At 28.8% G+C, this 22,243-nt stretch overlaps 1 protein-coding gene across 5 annotated transcripts in view; it reads right to left on the bottom strand.

The window, feature by feature from the left end:
• Positions 1–22,243, bottom strand: part of LOC129989224 (cytohesin-1-like) — a 49,862-nt gene that overhangs the window by 15,282 nt on the left and 12,337 nt on the right. For 4 of the 5 annotated variants that reach the window (XM_056097602.1, XM_056097601.1, XM_056097604.1 and 1 more), the window contains exons 2-9: positions 19,084–19,157; positions 6,890–6,954; positions 6,136–6,202; positions 5,934–6,052; positions 5,775–5,855; positions 4,776–4,888; positions 4,544–4,692; positions 3,306–3,417 (exon numbers count right to left, since the gene is read on the bottom strand). In XM_056097602.1, the coding sequence (XP_055953577.1) occupies positions 3,306–3,417; positions 4,544–4,692; positions 4,776–4,888; positions 5,775–5,855; positions 5,934–6,052; positions 6,136–6,202; positions 6,890–6,954; positions 19,084–19,157 (780 nt within the window). Of the gene's footprint in view, positions 1–3,305; positions 3,418–4,543; positions 4,693–4,775; positions 4,889–5,774; positions 5,856–5,933; positions 6,053–6,135; positions 6,203–6,889; positions 6,955–7,981; positions 8,226–19,083; positions 19,158–22,243 lie in introns of those variants that run through there. The other variant, XM_056097606.1, reaches the window with a different exon arrangement.

Below are 22,243 nucleotides of genomic sequence, written 5' to 3'. Positions count from 1 at the left end.
AAATAAATATTATGCTCCCAGTTATGCAAGTAATTATGTAGTGTAGCAATTGTGGATAAGGAAATTTCAGAATTAATACAAGAAGTTCATAAATCAACATGAAAATGGCATTGAATAGTTATTTCAATTGGGAATTACATGTACAATTATGACTTAAAAAACAAAATTTCATGCGATTATAGGAGGTGTTTTTGCAGAACAACAAAAAAGCCAACTTTCATTGACTGTTTCATGCTAAAAGTTTTCAACAACATTTTGAGATTAACAGTTGCAGATAATTACAATTTACACATATTTTGCAAATGCTATTAATGTTTGTTTATAATTTAAACAATATACTAAATGGCAGTTAAAATAGAAATACTTCTTAATCTGCAATTGCTATAATACATACACAATTACTCCACTTTTTAATTTAGTCTTCATTATAGATATCCTACTTTTTAAACAAACAATATATTCAAAAACAAAGTTATGAGAAATATATTTTGAAGATTCTATTACTTCAACTTGTTGAAATAATTAGTAAATGTAACTAATACCAACATGATAAACACATAATTGACATTTTTAGTGAGTTTTTCACCTTTTAAATTCACACTTATTGAAGCAACAAATACTGTGAATGGGAAACTAAAATACCCTTACAAATTAAAAAACATACTAATATTCAATATATTCTAAAACTGAAAAGATGGTTAATGTTCAGCACAGTCAAGGAATTAAGGAAGGAAATTGCACTAGAAATCAATGTAAAAATGTCATTACAGGATAAACAAAAGTTTGTGCCTGCTATAAAAACAAAATGTGCCATCAACTATTCAGAAATAAAGTACTGAGCGGCTGCAAACAAAAAGCTTTTAGTGCACAATAAAAATCTAAGTATTAAAGTGCAGTGAAAAGAGGAAGTATCCAAAGGGGCACGTAGGAGTGAGCTGAAATATAAATAATTTATGAAATATCAACAAATAGGAAATCTTCAATATAGCAACCCCTTTACTTCAATGAAAATTCTAATACTCCTGAATTCTGACACAATTCTTATTTTTGTATAAAAATAGAATCCATGATAAGATAATAAAATTTATAAATAAATGAATTTTTATTATTATTTTACTTTCATCTAAGTTAATCACAATGTAACTTGGAGAAGTGTCATTCCCTTTTGAATCTAATGAGTAAATTTGAAACACAACACTGAATTTATATATTTTTGGCTTAATAGACTCCTTTCCTCAAGTTTTCAAGAACCCTTTTAAGAAAATTCAAGGACTATAAAATTATGAAGAAAATAAAATCAAATAAAATATTTTCAATGTTAATGACCATGTGCATTTTCTTGCTTCTTACTTTTAGATAATTATCAAGTGGAGAGCATTAAGAACCCTCCTTATGTTCATCAAACCAAAACTTGAAAATTTAGAGTGGATTTCAAGATCAAAAGGCACACAATTGTACTGTTAATTAATAAAATGTTCAAACTAATTATTACTGATGTTCACTGCTTTAACACATCCATACTTTAGATGTTATTCTGTTGAGTTATTCAGAGTGTTATTCTGTTGAGTTATTCAGAGTGTTATTCTGTTGATAAATCCTATTCTTTAAATAGTGTTCATGAAGGACAACACAACAGGTTGAATCACCAGACTGACATACAAATTTGCATTTAGGGTGCCTGGGATAACCACGAGAGCACTCTTGCTATCATTTAAAATTGCTCCCCAGATCACCAGGTATAGGTCTAAGGTTTTCAACTGTGTAAATAAAGGCTTCTTTGTCTTCTTAAAGGCATTCTTGACTAATTTCAACTCGCAATGTCAAATCTCAACAATAAAAAAAATGCTCAATAATTTTACAGCATGCATTAAAAGCAAACCTGATTTGCATGTTCATAGTTTATGCATGAAGTGTGAAATTTGAATAGATGTCTTTTAGATATATAAACATACCTATCAAATTTTGTTTATTTAGCACAACTCCTTCCTGGTGTAGGGATTTTTTTTTTTCCTGTCAGTGTATGTGCTAAATTTGGCAGCTTTAGGTTAAACAATCTAGTTTGTAGAGTGCCAGTGCATGCACGTACACATGCACACACATTTATTTTTATTGCAAATAAAGATGCCAGAAATTCTTTTGCATTTTATCCTTTATTAAATCAGAGAACCAATTTACTGATGGGTCAAGCACTGAGATATATAAAAACTTTATCTTATTCAATTTCTCAGTAAAATTTTGAATACCTCATTAGATACCTTCAATTGTAAATTGACTTATGGAAGTTCAAGTCACACATCTGGTTATAAACTCTTTTTTCATTATCCCCCCAAAAGTGAGCATGTAAACCAATGTACTTTGCTTACAAAGTTTTGATGAGATTTTCATTTGTAAAGATTGTTGAATGCTTCATCAAATATGAGGCCATGCATATTAGATGAATCAGACATTTAAAGCCTTTATTGGCTCATATTATAGCTCTTTGACAATCAATCAAGTAACTTGAGAACAAGTTTGAAATCTCTATGTAAGAGTTAAATGCGAAATAAATCTTCACATACTTCAAAGACTATTTCAGTTTTATACCTAAGCACTATGAAGATGCAATTAATAGCATTATTTCTAGCCACTGAATCTGTTGAAGATTCCTTGAAAGTTGCAGTGATAATCTTGCTTGTTATCTCTTCTTCAGAACTGTACAGAGAGAAAAGGCTAATGATGGACAGATTTTTCAAATCTTTTAATATAACAGCCTCTCACTAACTACTTCATTTACATCTACATCTTTTTTCTATTGGTGGAATTCTCAAAGCAAAACTAAATCAAACAGGCTTTTCCATCTTCTCTCCCAAAATAATGGTTGTACATACTGCCTATTTTTCAAGAATTTTCAAAGGACCCAATGTGAAATTAAGTACTTGTATAGGCCTCTGAGCACAACAAAATAAAATTTAAGTAATTTTCAAAGGCCATAAAAATCCTCCAAAATTATATAGCTTCACAATTTAATGAATTATGGTAAAGTGGAGGTCTTCAGTTGGAATTCACCAAGAATGCCTTCTAAAATTACAGTAAAGAAGAAAACACCCATCATGAATTTAAAATGGCAGTTGTTAATTTGAAAAAAATTTAAATTGTAAAGCTATTTTCAGCTAATCATAATATAGATTAGAAACAGCATTTTCTCATACATTATATAAAAGAGTATATTTAAAAACAGTAGTTTTGAAAGTATTGAAAAAAAAAATGACATTAAATTTGCCACTGAAGTCAATACCAAAAATAAAAGTTTTAACTGGATTATTTACCTTGCTTCCATAGCCATCCTTCTCTATCAGGATTGAAAAATGTATGCATTAGATCATTTCCGTCATCTTCTGGTATTTTAAAAGGTTCTTGCTTTATGCTATCATATAAGCCCTGTCAAAAAGAAGGGAGGGGGGGGAAATGTAATTTAAAGAAATAACGGTTTAACTTCTTCTTAATTATCCTTAAAATATGTATTAAAGAAGGGGAAAAAAAACTCCTTGCAATCCTCTCTTCCCCATTTTCATAGATATCCTTAAAATGTACAGTAAAAAAATCAATGGGAAAACAACAGAAATTTATTTCATTAGGTTTTTAAGAGCAGAATGAGACCTTTGAATAAAATATTCATTTACTAGAAGTATTCTTTGTTTCAATAATAATAATGAATAGTAAGAAATTAAAAATAATAAACCAAAAGAAGCATCTTAATAGATCTAGCTGTTAAAAAGAAACATATTAATACTTAAATAATATATATAACATATAATCATTCAAGGTTGGCGGAAACAAATAAAAATTTGTTTAACCCAAAAAATTATAAAGAACTGGGTCTAAAAATGTGTACAAGAGAAAAGACAAAACTTTGAAATTTAGGTATAAAAATTTACTTTTTTTAATGCTTAACAGTTTACATAAGAAAGTGAAACATTTTAATAAATAAATTGACAGCATTCATGATTAAAAGCATTTTAACAATTATAAAAATAATTATAATTCCAATAAACTAACAATATGCAACATTTTGAGCACAATAATTGTACTAAAAATGTCAAAATAAATAAAACAATTCACATCTAAAGATTTCAAAGCTTTTTTTTTTAATGAGAATTTTTCTAATTGCATTTTTGATTGAATACTCTGGGCAAACTATGCCAATAAATTATTAATGCTCATTGAGAACATAAAGTAAATATTTATATGAGAATAATTTTTAAAGATTTTATAATTTTCAGTTTTGATTTGAATTATTTCTCCCCCCCCCCCAAAAAAAAAAAACTGGAGAATATGTTAACATATCAGTACATAATTCAATGGACTGAGTAGGGGAAGGAAATCCCAAAACACTAGCAAATATGAATTTTTTTAAAAAAAAAGTTTCAAACTAGTCAAGTTGCACTGTATATGAACTGAAATTAAAAACATTAGAATTTAACTACAAATTAAAGCATTTTCAGGAATATAAATTTAAAATAATATTTTTTCATGTTCTTTGTTTACTTAAAGTCTTAAGTATTACCTCCAGAAGTTCCCTAGGAAGATCTCCTCCATTGTTAATACCTCGGTTCATGGTTATAAACGTTTCTACAGTTGGTTTTTCTTTTACACTTGGATTATGTAAAGAAGTATTCAGCATGATAATGGCAAAAGACAAAACATAGCAAGTATCTATTGAAGAAGGAGTATATATTAGATGAAACAGAGAAGCAACAGATAATGGCAAAAATATATATTCAACACTTGAAACTTACCTGTATTGCTGAAAACGCCTGGATTTAACTGACAATATCGCTGAGCAAACTTTTCCATCATACGATCGATTTTTTGCGCCTCTCCTGGAAGCCGAAAACTCCACAAAAACTGCCTGCAATTGTCAATACATATAATTCTTACTTTATAAAGAATAAAGCATAAGAAATAAAAAAGTAACAAATTTAGCAAATGAAAAAAACATTACAAGTATTGTTCTAACTCTGCTAGTATTGACCCATATTAAGTTTCATTTAAATAATTCATGAAGTTTTATTAAAAATAGATGTTTGATAAAACTATATACTTCATTAATTTAATAACTAAGATACAAGCTTACAGACAAGGGCAAACAAATATTACAATTTGAAATTTAATAAAAGTTTTTATATTTCTCAAAAAATAGAGCTATTAATAACTACTTCTACTTTTTTTGAGAAATACTTCTGCTTAGTAATTCTTTATTGTTGAATTCATGTTTTGCTGAGATTTCTTTCCATTTTATTTTTAAGATTGTCCTTTTTATAAAACTGGACTGCATATTTCTTAAAAAGTGGAAAAGGATGAGAAATCCAAAAAGGGGGAGAGGGGGGCAAAAATTGTAGATTCACAGAAGAATCAAGATACCTGTAATGCAGTAAACTACCAAGAAATTTAAATGACTTTATTTACCCAAGCCCATTTTATTTACATAAAGAATGTTCAAGAATATGTTCACAATTTTTTTTTATGTTAAAAAACTTTTTATTGCCATTCCATTTAATTTTGGATTTTAATGAACTTTTAACTTTAAAAAGAGGTCTTTTATAAATTGTTTTAGCAAATTTAATAATATTTTAGTTTCAAAAACTAAACACAAATTATTTTTATGAGTTTGTGTATAGTTTAAAAGTACAATTCTAATATCTTTTTTGAAAATTAAGTATTTGCCAGCAGTCTTTTATATACCAAAAGTAAGTATCAAATGAAGATTACAGAAATGACTATAAATTAAAAATTACCTCAATGCTTGAACAAGTATTAGGTCTGTGAAGTCATGTAACTCAACAAATGCATCGAGAACTTTAATGTTAAAATCATTCCTGAAATAAACACAAGAGAATTATTTATAAAAAGATCATTGAATAAAGGAGCATTAATTGATAGAATTTAATTCATACCTTTCACCTAAGTAATCTCCAATAGCAGTTTTATTTAAACCTTCTCCTTTGTACAAAAATTGCGCCACATCCTCAGGTGTATCTTTCAATAACCCATGTTCTATTAAATATTCAATACCCTGTAAAATAATTATTTTAATTAGAAACTGCAATGACTGCTTCTTTTTTATATATACAATAAACTATATGAAAAGTTATTAACCTTTTTAGGATCCATGTTAAATTTCTTCTTTCCGGTAGAAAGTTGTTTTGCCTTGGTATTACTTTTGCTAAAACAAATAAACAAACAAAAAGTCTCAAAATCAATAATAAAATTGCATATAATGAGGATCATCTGATAATAAATATCCAGTTTTTCAGAACCACATTTTGAAAGACATTTAATATCAGAAAATTATTTTAAATGTCAATGTCAGCAAATTACCATAGTATGGTCAGGTTTGATCAATTATTATCACAGCAGACATCCATGCAAATAAATAATCTTTGGTCATTAATGAAAAATTGCAGTGCCATTAGGAGTAACACACTTCATACCATACGCTCAGTCTCGCATATATCTGGTTGTAAATACTGATTCCACTAACAGCTTTTGTCGACTAAATTTGGATTCTGCCAGCTGAACTGCTGGGAATATCTATGACATGACAATAAATGTTTTTTATTTACTCAATGAAGCATTAAGGTTTTAATGCTAGTTTTTTTCTTCTGATCTTTATAACTATCTACTACAAAAATCTGAAAGGTTTCCCATCTAGAATAACATCACTATACACACAGTCCTACTTCTATTTGGGTATGCATTATAATTCCTAAATATTGAGAGATTTGTCATCATAATATTAATTATCCTTTTAACCCAACTCATTATGAAGATGAAAAAAATAAATAAATAAGAGCATTTCCACAATGAACTGCATTTAATAATTGTAACAAAAATGAATTTTAAAAATTACCATTCATCTTGTGCCTCCAGCCTTTCCATTTCTGCAGTAACTTCAGTGATCTCATCTTTGAGTTGCTAAAACAAATTAAAAAATCAGTTATTAGTATAAATATTAAAAAAAGTGTATTAAGTATGTTACAAGACTTTAATATTTCAATTACTAAATTAGGGATAGAAAAAGAAAAAAGTTCCACTTTATACCAAAATAAAATATTTATTTTAAAACTACATTAAATTATCTACATACATTAAATTATAATACATAAATTATAATACATACATACATAAATATACATTAGTACTACATTAAATTATCACTTTCAAATCATACAATATAGTAAAAGCAGAGTTTATAAGAGATTTAAAACATGTACTCAAGTCCAGACTCCTAGTTATACAGATAAATTTTTATAATTGATTAGAGATTAGATTTATTTTTAGAATATATTACTACTAAATAAAATGAACATATTAAAAGGAATGTTCAATAATCTGATTTCCATATTTATAATATTTGCCTAAATGTACCCTTCAATTCACGGATTTTTATAGCAAAAATAATGTAAGATACTTAATTATTTTCAAAATAATATCAATCTGTATTCACCACTTTTGATATCTGACTAAGTTTACCATGGTTTTTATCTTACATTTCATCAAAATAATTATACATAGAAAATTTCAAGAAAGATTTTAAAACCATTCAATCCTTGAAAATTATGGACTTACAACATATCTTTGTGTCTCAACATTATGAAAATATACATTCAAACAACACTTAGATAACAGTTTTTTTTTTTTTTTTTTAAATCTCTGTATATTACATTCAACATACATCCTAAAAGCACTATCCCAAAATTTATTTCTTTTTGTAGCTTTACTGAGCAAAGGATTTCTTTCCAAGTTTTATAATGCAAAATACTTTCGCTGCAAAATTAATAATTGGGGAATTAACCATCATGCCAAAAAGCCCTTTATCACTCAATTTTGCGATTTTGTGCTAGTAGCAAAATATGAATGACAGTACATATTTTCCACAACATCATTCAATGTTCATATTTCTAACACATATTTAGATCACTTTTACTACATATGCTCTTACCTCCTCTTCTTCATCATCATCATCCAAAGTATGTCTCTCATAACCTGGCACAATACAACACATATGCATAACAGTTTTGATTTTTTCACAGGAATTAAAAGTTTTCTACTTGATTGCTTCAAGTCCTTAGAAAGTTAAGCCCTTTATAAACATTTGGCACAAAATAATTGTGATGCCTTATAAACAGGAAAAATTTTAAAATGACAATGAAAGCAATGATATCAAAAATAAGAATGATAATTCGTTTTATTTTATTCTTTTTCCTATGTAATATACCATCAACAAAAGGAAAAAAAGAACAAATCGTGCAATTACTGGTGGAAGTCAAAGATGATATGTCAAGCAAAAATGAATACTTTAGAGAATCAGATCCCTATTTTCGCTTCTCTAAAGAACAAAGATATTATTTCAAAAAATGTGTTAAGATTTCCAAAATATAAATCGCTTATTCATCTTTTCTAGACAGGTTGGGTTCCAAACAATCCCACTGATATACGAAAATCGAATCCACAAGACGTTTTGTTTCCCATGAAGATGCCTGACGGAAACGAAAAGCTGGCAGAGTAACGTCTCGGAAGATGGACCCAAGTCCTTTGTGGCGTAAGCGAAAGGAGAGTCAATTTCACGGCCTCATCCTCTTCGTTGTGATGTGAGAGAGCGTCCAGTCCGCGCTCTCTTTCGGAGATGAGAAGAAGGGGGCCCACCCTACATTTAGTCTGGTACAAATCGCTCCATTTTCGCACAATTCCTGGAGACTCCCGCACGTAGAAAAAGTACAATCGACAAAGTAAATTCGTATAGAAAGGTATTATGGATGAGATAAATTCTTTTAGTGCCTTTTTACTTTTATTCGTGCAGAAATGAATCTCAAGCGCATTCCCCCGCACAGCAATCGCCCCACTTCGAGATCTCCAGAGCCCGAAAATATTTTTGTGAACTCAACAATGCAACAAGCAAAGCATGGAACTTGGCCTGGAATCCTCACGCAAAAATTGTTGTTTTTTTTAAATCACAGTCCATCTGTCCGTACGTTCGATTGTAAGCGAACATAACATACGGTGCTACGCACACCGAATTTAATATAAATATTGAGGACGTCCGTAACAATTTTAAGCTAATCCGGCAATGAATCGAACATCCGTTGTGCTGTTTGTTTGAGGGAATGTAAAAAATGCAATGCGTTTGATAAAAGACATTTAGTATGTGATCTTCACATGAAAATTCAATTACATTTTGAACAATCAAAACTGCATGAATCGGGCAAAGGGCGCATCATATCCCGTTAGTCGGAGGAAAGAAAACCACATTAAATGACTCAATTATTCTGACATTGTCGAGGAAAAGTCCTTTCTCACGAAAGAATTCCGCAATAATGCTTAACAACGCCCACTTCCAATGGAGATAGCGAGAAGTGCTCCCCTCGACTTACATACGCAGGATAGGGAAGATACCATTAAATTCGAAGACATCTCTGTCTTTCGGACTTATCAAAATCTAACGACTGACCCGATTCAAAGATTTCGATTAAATCACACTACAGTATTATTTTGAACTGGTTATTTATTGGTAAATACTTTACTGTTCAAGAAACTTTGTGACATGCCCCGATCCCCCTCCGCATTTACCCCACTGTTCCCCAATCTGGCTGTACCTCCCTCTCTCTAAACAGAGTACCACGTGACATCGGCGACCCAATCGCAGTGCGGGCGAAAGGGTGGGGACGAGGCTGATCAAAACATGAGTTCACTCTTCCGGAGTGGACTTTTCCATAGTCCTTTCTAAAGCCAAATTTTTTGGCATTTTTTCAAAGCTTTTTGGCTCTAAATATTTTATTTGGCCTTATTTTCCTTCTCGCAATCTCAAACAGTTTTTATTTTTTTCAAACAAATGTACTTTTTTTTTTAAAGATTCTTCGTGAAACGAGGTAATTCCGCAGTAAAATAGTTGGCCCTGTATTTGAGAGGCTAGAATATAGCATGGGCCCCGCTTAAATTACTGCAATGGAGTGCAAGAAAAGAACCACTTTCACTGTTCCTGGCTGAATTCTTCAAAGAATAGTTATTATCCAAACATGAAATATTAGTAATCTTGCCCCCTTCTTTTATCTTTTTGTGGCTCGTTAAAATGAATTGTGACCGTTTTTTTGGCACTGAATGAAATACCCATCTTAACAACAATTAGAACGATACAGAGTATTCGATTTGGATATTAGTCGAATAACATCGTACTAAAAATAGAGCAATTTTGAAATTTCTATCATTTAGTAGAAAAGATCTATTATAAGTCTAATATCAATCTTGTTTATATTAGTGAAACATATTTTTTCACTGTTTAAAATTTCTAATAGATACGAAATCTCACTTTTCATATACTATTTATAACCATAGAGAAAATAATATAGCAGATTTTTACTCATACTTTACCTTAGCACTTACTTGGATTATTTTTTTAACAAAGGGAATAACAGACTTTCTTCCTTCCCAAATTTTTATGGCGAGGTTCAATTTTCTTTATTTCAATAATGTTTTATTTATAGTAGAGTACATTCCAATCTAAATGGGTTCCTTTGCATAAAAGAAAGATTTTTTTCTGCTAATAATTCAGCGATAATAAGTGCTTCAATTAGTTTTTCAACTTTCGCCGGACTCTTGTCATTTTGGTCTGGGAATAGCTGTGAATGGCTTGAATGAAATGAATGGAAAACACTTGCACTAAACCAATGCATCTGGTTGAAATTATCAAAACAGATAATTACTAATAATAATTCACATAACTTGTGTGAAACATGAAGGCTATTTCGTTAAAAATAGAGGACTCTAGTCCAAACAGCAAGACAATTTTCGTTTTCATACTGCAGCGTAGATGCAAGGAATCACAGAATGCAATTTAGCAGTAAAAGAGATACCTTACCTCGAAACATAAGAGGGGGAAAAAAAATCATAAATTGTGGGACTTAGCATTTCTACAATAAAGAACAGTTATCATTAAAATTTTGGATAATCGTTCTCTGTTTGTACAAAGAATTTCTTTAAGTTCTAGGACATATATAAATAACATTTTGAATTAAACTGCAAGTTTTATTAGACCCTTGAGGAACCACATACAAGTAGACCAACAATTTGACGAGGACAGCAGGTCATATTTCTTTGAGCGGCGATAAAAATTTATTAACAATAATCAAAGAGGCCAGCACTTCTGCTATTTGATTTTCCCTGACTTTTTTCGAAATACTTCCGTAACATGTTTTGTATACTGATCCCCCGCTTCCGATGATATTAGAATGTCATACAAATACGGTAAAATATAATCTAATCCAATACAAACTGTATTCCTTTTACTTAGGATTAAGAACCACAGTTTAGTTAAAATACCAATGCATTTTCTTGTCAACAGCTAATATGTTTTTAGCAAACCTAGACTAATCAATCATTAGCCCCTTTTTTCAATGAGCTACGAATGTTTATTGGATGTTTATGACTCGTACGGAAATGTCCAGTACGGAAGAATTCCAATACTCCGTGGTCGGTGACGACCCTTACGACTCAATGGTCTAATCATTCAGATTTTACCATATGCCTCAGGGCAGCTAGGAGTAGTCAATGTACCATTATTCACTGCTCCATCGGGGGCCATTTCAAATACAAAAAGAGGAACTTCCGGTATGATGATGGGTTCTCGTCACCTTGATGGGTACAGTAACGGTGTAGAGTTGTTTACTGCATATCTCCTATGGGAGAGAGTAGACAACGGGCCGGTGATGATTTGCAGAATTCAACCATAGTTCCCCGCCAATACTATCGCGGCGTATAGATCATTCAAATTTCCTCCGCATCCTTTGGATGGGGTTAGTGTAACTCTCTTCTGGTTTTCATTAATCTGAAAATAATTAATGAATCTAAATTTATAAGTTTTTAGAAAATCTATCATCTCACACGTTATAACAAAGTATATCCCATAAAGATAACAGATCTCCTCATTTAAATAATAGCATCTACTACCAATACTTCCTGAACAACTTCTTTCTAACTTCCCCTTTCACACAGTTTACTGAGGTACAACACAATTCTTACGGATCTGAACCAAGATTTTCCTTTGCAAATGTAGCTTCTCTCTTGAAATCGCGAATACCAACCATGAACTGCTTTATGACCGTATTTCATTCGGGGGCTAAAGGCACGGAACAGGGGTCATCGATGTGCTTACAAGCACATAAAGCATATAGCACATATGCTGTTACATCACCAAGTTATGAAGGCATAACTGAGCACAGTGGCTTCTTTCGTTTCAATTCATTATCGCAGACGTTTACAGCGATTGCACATACGAAAGAAAAAAAAATAATATTATAAATTGCCATTTGTATACTACTTTTTACAGCGGGTGTCATCTGAATAAATTATATTTTGCAAAGGAATCTTTTGAAATCCAAGCATTCACTCAGCATTTCGAGATTATTATGTGCTGGAAATCACGTATCCGATGCATCACTGATTTGTCTGAATCCTAGACTAATAATATTTGAGATTATTGACGCTTTGCAATGAGTAAATATTTTTAAAAATATATTCAATCTTCGAGTAAAACATCTAAATTATGAGTGAAATGTTGAAGTGCATTGTCCTCTAAATGCGATTCATTTTTTGGGACAAACTCGGAAACTGAGATTTCCTTTTAAATGTAAGCATTAAAACGTATCCATATTTCCAGGCAAGCAGGCACAAATCCATATGAAATTTGCTCAGTTATAAAATGAACAGATAATTAAAATTGAATCAAAATTACCAAGCAAGACTTGACAATCTTTAAAGAAAGGAGAATTACTGTAAGTGTGTAAATATACGTTAGTCAGGAATGTGATCTGGCCTGTATATAAAACCATTCTTCGAGCATTCTATGAAATCAGTGGCAGATCTAATATACGAACAAGACACAGCCAATAACACGCTTTCAAAATGGATACCTCAAAGTACATGATGCTGTTGAAATTTTTCTTGGAATATCAATACGATGAACAAAACGTTAATTATGAGATTCAAGAAATGGCTTACCCATGGAAATATCGTAAGTACAGTTAAAATCCTTTAGTACCAATTAAAAGAAATTATTGTTAATTTCCAAGAGTTCTTCAATTGCATTTTATGTGTCTGCGCAAACTCCAAAAAATTAAAATTGAATCTAGAGCATGAATTTTCAGCATCAATATCTGATGGTGTATCTCTCTTCGAAATGAATAAAACAATTCACGGAGATGTTGATGAGAAGCTTGATGTGAATGGTCGCAAATACAGTCATTGTTTTAGTAAATATCTTTAATAAAGAATTAAAAGCACGACAGTGAGGTCGCCATATTACATTTAAAAAACAGGGGGAAAGTTTTGGCCTTCCAAAACCTTTTGCATACTTCCTAATCAGTGTGCTATCCCAGAGAATGTTTTGCATATTTACAGAATATTAACAGGCATTTTTACTGAATTCAACGTGTAACCCTTGACCAGTTTTTTGACAATTAATCTCATCTCTGGCAAGCGGTTAATAGTATCCGAAAATCGAATTTGTGTTTTAGACGCACAGTCGGACTTCCTATAGACGGATTTTGCACAAGACAGAAATTTACAAATTTGGTGTAAAAGTTTATGAGTTATTTTTGTCACAGACAAAGAGAAACATAATGTCAAAAATGTGTTTTTCAAACTCAGAGCTCTAAGATGTGCAGATTCGTCAAAACTTGTAGATTTTTTTTTTTTTTTTTTTAGGGAAGCAATGCTTTCTCTGCACTTCGTATACGAGAATATATATATATATATATATATATATATATATATATATATATATATATATATATATATATATATATATGAGAGAGAGTTTTATAGCAAAAGAAGTCTTCTCTGACCATAAAATTAAAACCTCCCTGTAGCTCTGAGATCAGAAAATCGAAATCATTGATGAAGGATAATAACAGTAGATGTAGACATTGTAATAACAGCCACAACACTTGTTCCAACTTTACAATTGTGGGTAAAGATAAAACTTAATTGCATTATGTTTTGCACTATTCCTAGAGCATTACTATACATATATATGTAATGATTTCTCTTAATTTAAATCCAAATTTCTATTTTAAATCAGCCCACATTAATTCATTCTAAAATTTTCTCTTATTTCCTGAACCAAATCCCATGTGTTTATTTAATTATTTCTAACACACATGCTTTAAAAAATTGCTGATTCTTTGGTTCTCAGGCCCCAAGGGATGGATATCCCTCACGATTACGACATACTTTTAAAGATCTCCAAGATTCTCTTTTCTAAGTCTACACTTGTCAACGAAATTCTTAGTAAAAGCATTGAAAAGAAAAAAAATTGTCGCTTTTGGTCGTATTGCGATGCAAAAAGAAGAGTCTAATCGCTCTTCCACGTGTATAAAATATGAATAAATTAAATTTTACTCACAAAGTTTTCTTTTTTCCAGCCACACATTTGCAAAAATGTTTGTATTATTATATGTAATGACGCATGTATATATATATATATATATATATATATATATATATATATATATATATATATATATATATATATATATATATATATATATATATATATATATATATATGTGTGTGTGTGTGTGTGTGTGTGTGTGTGTGTGTGTGTGTGTGTAATGATATTTTAAAATCTAATTTAAATCTTAATTGATTTCCAAATGTTTGTCCTAAATTAGTCCCAGTTAATTTCATTCTAAAACCTTCTCTTATTTCCTGCTCCAATTCTCACTTTTTTTATTTAATTAATTATACACGCACTCTATAATAACTGCTGATTTCAGCAGGTTCTCACACTCTGAGCAAAAGGATAAAAATCTAATGCTTACAACATTCTTTTTGCGATACCTAAATTTCTCTTTCCTAAGACTACATGTGTCAAAGAAATCTCTAACAAAATCTCATAATAAAAATCACCGAAGGGAAAAATTTCGGTCTCTTCTACTCTTGTGTCGCGATGTAAACTGACATATCTCTTACCGCTTTTTATGCTTCCCAGGACGAAATAAATGTAAGTTTTAAATTTTCAAAAGTTTCTGCATCAGGACAATTTGTTCTGTTCCCCAATGTGAAAGCATTGTTATGCTTAAACTCGCTTATTAACACAAAGAAAAATTGTGTGCTTTCATCTTCTGTAAAATAAAGCTGTATAAAATGTAAATTGAATGTTTGGAAGGAACTAATTTAAATAAAATGTAAATATAAAAACAATTGATTGATAGAACATACAAAAGGTAAATAATAGTACATTAGTAGTAGGTGAGTGGTCTACATTGCTATTAAGTGCTAACTGGCATATGGTAGCTACTTTTAAACAACTGCTGGTTTTGTGATCCGAGATATGGCATGTTTATTGGGGGAATATAAAATAAATGGTCCCAGTGAAAAAGGGTTAGGAAAAAATCCTTCGAATCAAAATTGGGACAAGTCTTAGTTTCATAATAATTATTTTATTTCATTCAGTAAATCCAGTTTAAAGATGCAGATTTAATAACATAAAGCCATTCCTCTACCTTATGTCTTCTGGTAAATATAACCCCATTACATCTACTTCATTCCCAAATTTGATAATCAGATATTCAAGTTTTAGTCACTGGCCAGCTATGTTAAAAACCAAAGTTTTTTGCTTTCTCTCCACCATTAGTAAAGCACAAAAATATTTATAAGTAGGTTAAAAATATGTAGCTTTCATAAAAATGATTCTTATATAAAATGGCATATAAAAATATGGAAGTAAAATAAAAGTTTGAAAGCAAAAGGCCTACTTTTTTTTCAGTCACAGATTCATTATGCTCTAGATTAATAAAATAAAATAAAAAAACTATGTTGTTTAACGTAAATCATTTTTTATTTTTGTAGATCATTGAGAATCGTATCACTATTTACAGAGATAATGGCTATTAGCAGAGGAAATTTAGAGACTTTTATAAAAATGCTCCTCTAACAGTGTTGTATAAATAGAAACAATATTCAGCTTTAAGCCTTTTTTTTTTGAAACCTGTATTGATTGACTTTGCAAGATAAATTGGCAATTTTTAAACTAAAAAGGGCAAAGATTTATTTAAGGCACTTCAGTTACAATACCTATAAAAAAATTTGATAGCTGAGGTAATGAAAATTAAAACATTTAAAAATAATAATTACAATTTATAAATTATTTTAATAAATTATCTAATGCACTTTGAATAGAATAGGTAGGCAATAAGTTTCATTATTTTGAACTTTTATCAAACAATTGCAGTCCAATTTTTATATAATTAAAAACAAAATTTTTTTAATGAATACATCAAACATCAAGAAATTCCTTGAGGGTCTTAAGAATGATTTGCTTACTATTACTCAGCGTACATACAAGGTATAGAAATATTTAAATGACAAAAATGGAAATGAAAATGCTTCATTCTTGCTTCTAACTTGGAATTAGGCAAAATAAATTAATATGGCAGAGGATATTTTAAAATTATGTTGGGAAAAATTCAAAAGATTTGAAAAAAATTAATTACATTATAAAAACTGTAATTAAAAAAATTTAATTACAGTTTATATATATATTGTATAAATACTATTAAATAATGGTGCAATCAAAGGAAAAAAAGTGTAAGTATTCAAAAAAACTGACAACATGAAGCATATTTTAAATATTTTAATAAAGCAATGAACAGAAGAAAATTATCTTGAGATGGCAAGAAACGCCTTAAAGTGATTAAATAATTAATGAATTGAAATAAAATGCGCCTCTAAGTATTTCTGACAAGAAGGAAGCCATCATATGTTTTGAAAAAGTTAATAATGGATATTACTATGAAGTCTTAAAAATCTGATCATTACTACTCAGAACTCCTTAATGAAAATAAAATGAATAGCATACTTAATTTAATAACTCTAAAATAAAATATTTATGATTAGCATAAACTAATGATTCAAGTGAGTTCGGAGAGCTCATTCTCAAATTGATACTTAACACATAAACTAGACAGGAAACACTGATAGAGGGTACTGTAAATATCATAAGTTAGGATCACAACAGATATATCAGATTCATAAATCATGGATATATCTGATTATTGAACTTCCATTACAATTAAGAAAATCAATTGTTTAGTTTGAAATAAAAAGAAATTGACTTAATATAACATAATGAACATAGTAATACAATTTATTTAAGTAATTAAAATGAGATATTTATGACATTTTAATCATCAACTAAAATCTATAAATGCAGAAAAGAATGTAGAATTTTTTTTTTACATTAAAATTAAAATTCCCCCCTTCTAATTCTCCTTAAATTTCATTTAATTTTCAACATTTAGGCTTTTTTATCAAAACTCTGAAGAATTCATTACCCCCTGTTATACATGAGTTCCATCTTACACTGCATTTTAAGAATGCCAAATGAGAAAATAAAAATCTACCAAAAAAGAACAAACTAGAATAAGTTTATAGAAATATTGAGTAATTAATAAATCAGGCTTACTCTCTCTCTCTCTCTTTCTCCCCCCCCCTATATAACAGTCTTATAAGGATATAGATAAAGATCTTGAAGGAACATTTAAATTTGGTCAAGTCCATAAAAATAAAGGATATTTCATCCTTAACACAATAGATGTTCTTTCGTTTGAAAGTTCAATAGCAATGACTGTTTCAACAAGACTTTGTTGTAAATAAAAATATTCATTATAAAACTAGATAACAAAAAATATAACTAAGGTATAAAACTAGATTTGTTAAGGCTATTAAATCATAGCTATGAAATAGTTTAAATTTTAAGCAGGTATTTAATTGAAAACTAAATTATTTCTGATGTATTGGCAAAAAACCTTCCAAATTCCTTTGGGTCTTCTTACCTGTAACACAAACAAAGGCTTCCAATTCTTTAACAAGTTTTTATTCTAGAACATTTTAAGAATCCATGTAGAATGAAATTTCAACAAAAGAAATAAGGAGATTCTAAAAATTATACTTAAACCTTTTATAATGTTATGAGTAATATTTTCCTTACTAAATCAATAATAAAGAAAATTTACTTTCTCACTTCTATTTTAATCTGTACACATTACAAACTACAAAAATTAATGATAAGGACTGACTATATACAGAAAATAAAGGATATAAGAAAGAATATCTGAAAGTCATGTTAACCAGAAGAATAGCAGAAAATTAATGTTATTTATATTTTTATGGCACATAGAATAACAAAAAGATGATCTAAAACACACATTAGAGTTTTAAAAAATGTATTATGCTTGAAAATTTTTAATGTTTTATTTCAACAATTGGGAAAACAAATCATACAACAGTCAAACATACTTTTGGAGTATTTGTAGCAAATATACATTAAAAAAAATGAAAGTATATACTGTACAGAAATCAACTATATTATTTTTTGCACTCCCAAATAAGTCTGAAAACTTATAGGTAGGCAGAAATAGGTAGAAGGTAGAAATTTTCAACTGAGGAAGAAAATAGAAACATAACTCTACAAAATCCATAGCTATATTATAAAATTGATTTCTGCAATCTAATCATACCTTAAAAGGTAACCATAAACCCTTAATCATAAAAATATTGAACTCAGATTGATATATTTAAACAAATTTCTTTTATGAAATCAACATTAAAAAAAATGAAAGTATATACTGTACAGAAATCAACTATATTATTTTTTGCACTCCCAAATAAGTCTGAAAACTTATAGGTAGGCAGAAATAGGTAGAAGGTAGAAATTTTCAACTGAGGAAGAAAATAGAAACATAACTCTACAAAATCCATAGCTATATTATAAAATTGATTTCTGCAATCTAATCATACCTTAAAAGGTAACCATAAACCCTTAATCATAAAAATATTGAACTCAGATTGATATATTTAAACAAATTTCTTTTATGAAATCAACATTAACACCCAAAATCAATTTTAAAAAATTCTTGTTTAAATAAGACATTATTTGTGATATTTGAGAAAGTCAAACACAATAAAATTAAGAAACAGATAGCAATCAAGATTATATCAAGAGGTTTCCATTGCTAAGAAGAAAAAAAAATTGTGCTACGAATCTCTCACCTGGATTTCTCGAAGCAACTCTTCTTTTCTTCGTCTGATATCAGCCAAAAGCTGCTGTTCTTCTGGAGTCAAATCTAAAAAAATAGAATATGATTTAAAAAGTAATTTTTCATTATTTATTAGAAGCATATAAATTTATTATGCTGTAGTTGATATACATGGCTTTGCCAAAGATGAAACTATTTTCAAGATATAAATATTTAATATTTACTAATTAATCTATGCTCTAAAAAGGTGTCATGCTAGAAATAATAAAAATACTTTGCTGTTATTTTAACTTCTGATTTGTGCAGTCTATTTTTTCCCCATGGAATGAAAATGCTGTATCCACAAATTCCTTTCAAAAACAATACAAGCGCATAGTTTCTCAAAACGTTTTTTTAAAATTTGGTATGCTATACTATGTTTGTCATAGTTTGGACAAAGATACCCAGATAAACATTGGATTATATTCTTAAAATTATGAATAATAAAGATCATTAAAGAACTCCCATGGCTGTTTCTTTAGAGCAAGTTTTACAAGCAGACACCTATATTCCTTGAAAATGCGATTAATTGTTATAAAATCTTTTTTATGCTTCAGTACTTTTTTGCAAAATGTGAAATAGTATAATGCAACAAAGGTTGTTAGTATTGTATGGCAGAGCAATTATTAATAACAACATGGTATAAATGTTATAAGCTAGAAAATATATATATATATATATATATATATATATATATATATATATATATATATATATATATATATATATATATATATATATATATATATATATAATCAATTTTCTGGTCAAGATAGCAAGTTACAAGTTCTCTATTTTCTATGATGTTAAGAAAAAATACTAACTTTTAAAGTGAAGTCTGAATTCATATCATTAGAGAATAATTATTTAAAAAAAGCAGAACTGAAATTTTTACCCAATTGAAGCACATATGCGCACACGGATACAATATTTTTAAAGTTTAAAAAAAAAAAAAAAAACCTTATAAATAAAATTCTTTAAAAATATATGTCTTAATTATTCATTATAAATAAGATATCAGTTACATCAATCAACTTTTGAAACTTATTGAAAATTAATCTTTTCCTTAAGTTGAAATAATTTTTTTTAATGACAAGGCTTACCTAATCTTTGAAATGGCAACAGTTTTTAATTCATAAAAATAACTTAATTCAGTGTCACAAGATCATTGCTGCACTTCACAGTACCTGTCAGCAAAATTTGATTAAAACTTGTTCCACGATTTGGATTTCTATAATGTGCTGAACTAAATTAGGGATAAACTATTAAGGAGAAACAAGAAGATTTGAAAGTAATGTGTTGGTGCAAAAAACAAGATCTGTTTACACATAAAACTTTATAAAAGTGTTGATCAGTCTACATGTGCATATAATCAAGAATGGTATATTAAATAGATAAAGTAGACAAATGCATAAAGATCTCTAGAAGTTACAGTGCTCCAAGACCTTGATTACGTATGCGATACTTAAGATAAATAAATTTCATGTTTGATTTACAATGGCTATATAATCAAACTTCTTCAAATAAAAAATCATAAATCTTTAAAATTTCAAAACCTTTTTCTTAGATTTTTATTTCATGTTTGTAAGTCACTTCCAACTCATTGTAATCCAAATCTTAGCAATTGGTTTATTAGCTCATTAACCATAATGTTTTACTAGTCTAAAAATAATGTTAAAATACACTGTAATTTTTAACACTGTTTCATTTAAAAGTTATATACTTTTTTATACATAAAATACTGAAACAATAAAATGTTTTGTTACCTCAACTTGCCATAATATTATTTTTAACTGATTCTATCTTTTTAAATACAAATATAGAATGCATAAGAAGTTTTAATTACTTAAAAGAATATTAAATAAAAATCAATTAAAAATATCTGGCTTGGGAAGAGAAAAGGGATAGAAGAGGGCAGGTCCCTGAAATTAAACTGTCTACAGTTCCCAACTAACCTTAATCTGGTCTTAGTAATAATCAATAAAAATTAATAAAAACATTTTACTAAATCAAAAAGGAAATAAAATATCTCGGAGTTGAAGTAAAAGAAAAAATCAATATAAATAATTGTTAACTTGTTTGTTACATAAAGAAATATAAATTATAATATTTGCCAAAATTGAAGTGTGCAATGAATTCCATATCCATGAACTCTACACAATGATCAAATTGGCAATAAAAAGAGTGAATTCTCAAAGTAATTTGTATTAAGAAACTGAAAAGGAAATTTATATATGAACCATCTGACTTCTGAAAATCTAGTAATTATAGCCAAGTTGAATCAGGTTAATAACAAAAAAGTTAAATGACATAGCAAGAATTTCGCAATAAATATTTTATATATGATAATCAATCACTAATATTTTTATTTAAAAAATAATAAATAATTTTAATAAAAAATGTTTTTATATTACAACTATCTACATCGAAAACAGTCAGGGAAATCAAAGACTCAGAACCACATACTGGTAAGATTTCACTAATCTTTGTTTCATGCAAAATCTCATGATCTTTAAATCTATCATCAATAGTTACTTGCTATCTACAATATTTCATTTTTAAAAGATACTACAAAATAAGACTAACAGAATTCCCAGTATCAACATCAGAACTGATTTTGTCAATGTAATTGTTTAAAGAAAAGAGTCCACAAACCTCAACATGGGACTAATTTCATATGAAAACATATGAATCATAAATGTGTCATCAATGATGGCTTAGCTCCCACCACTTCAAAGGATAATACAAAACAAACAGAGATTTTGACAGAGACCTCAGATTCAAAAACTAGATTTGACATTCACCACTTAATTTCATCACCTTGCAAGCATAGTTAAGGAATCATAATGCTTTATGTATATTGTGTAAATAAAATTCAAAATAATAATTTCTTTTTTTCTGATAAGATATAATATTATGGTAATTATACAATCATTTCAATCATCAGTTGCCAAATGCAGCTAATTTTTAATATTTCACTTGGTATATGCTACATTAGTTAGGGAAATTTATATATTAATTAAGCTTTTATGATTTTATAAAAAAATATATTAGTTAAAAAAAGACTATCATTGTAATACATGCAGACAAATATTATTCATTAAACAAATATTATTTATGAACTGATTATTCAC

The sequence above is a fragment of the Argiope bruennichi genome, chromosome 10 (genome assembly GCF_947563725.1).
Source record: "Argiope bruennichi chromosome 10, qqArgBrue1.1, whole genome shotgun sequence".
Taxonomy (NCBI): domain Eukaryota; kingdom Metazoa; phylum Arthropoda; class Arachnida; order Araneae; family Araneidae; genus Argiope; species Argiope bruennichi.
This window is presented reverse-complemented; position numbering and strand designations above follow the sequence as displayed.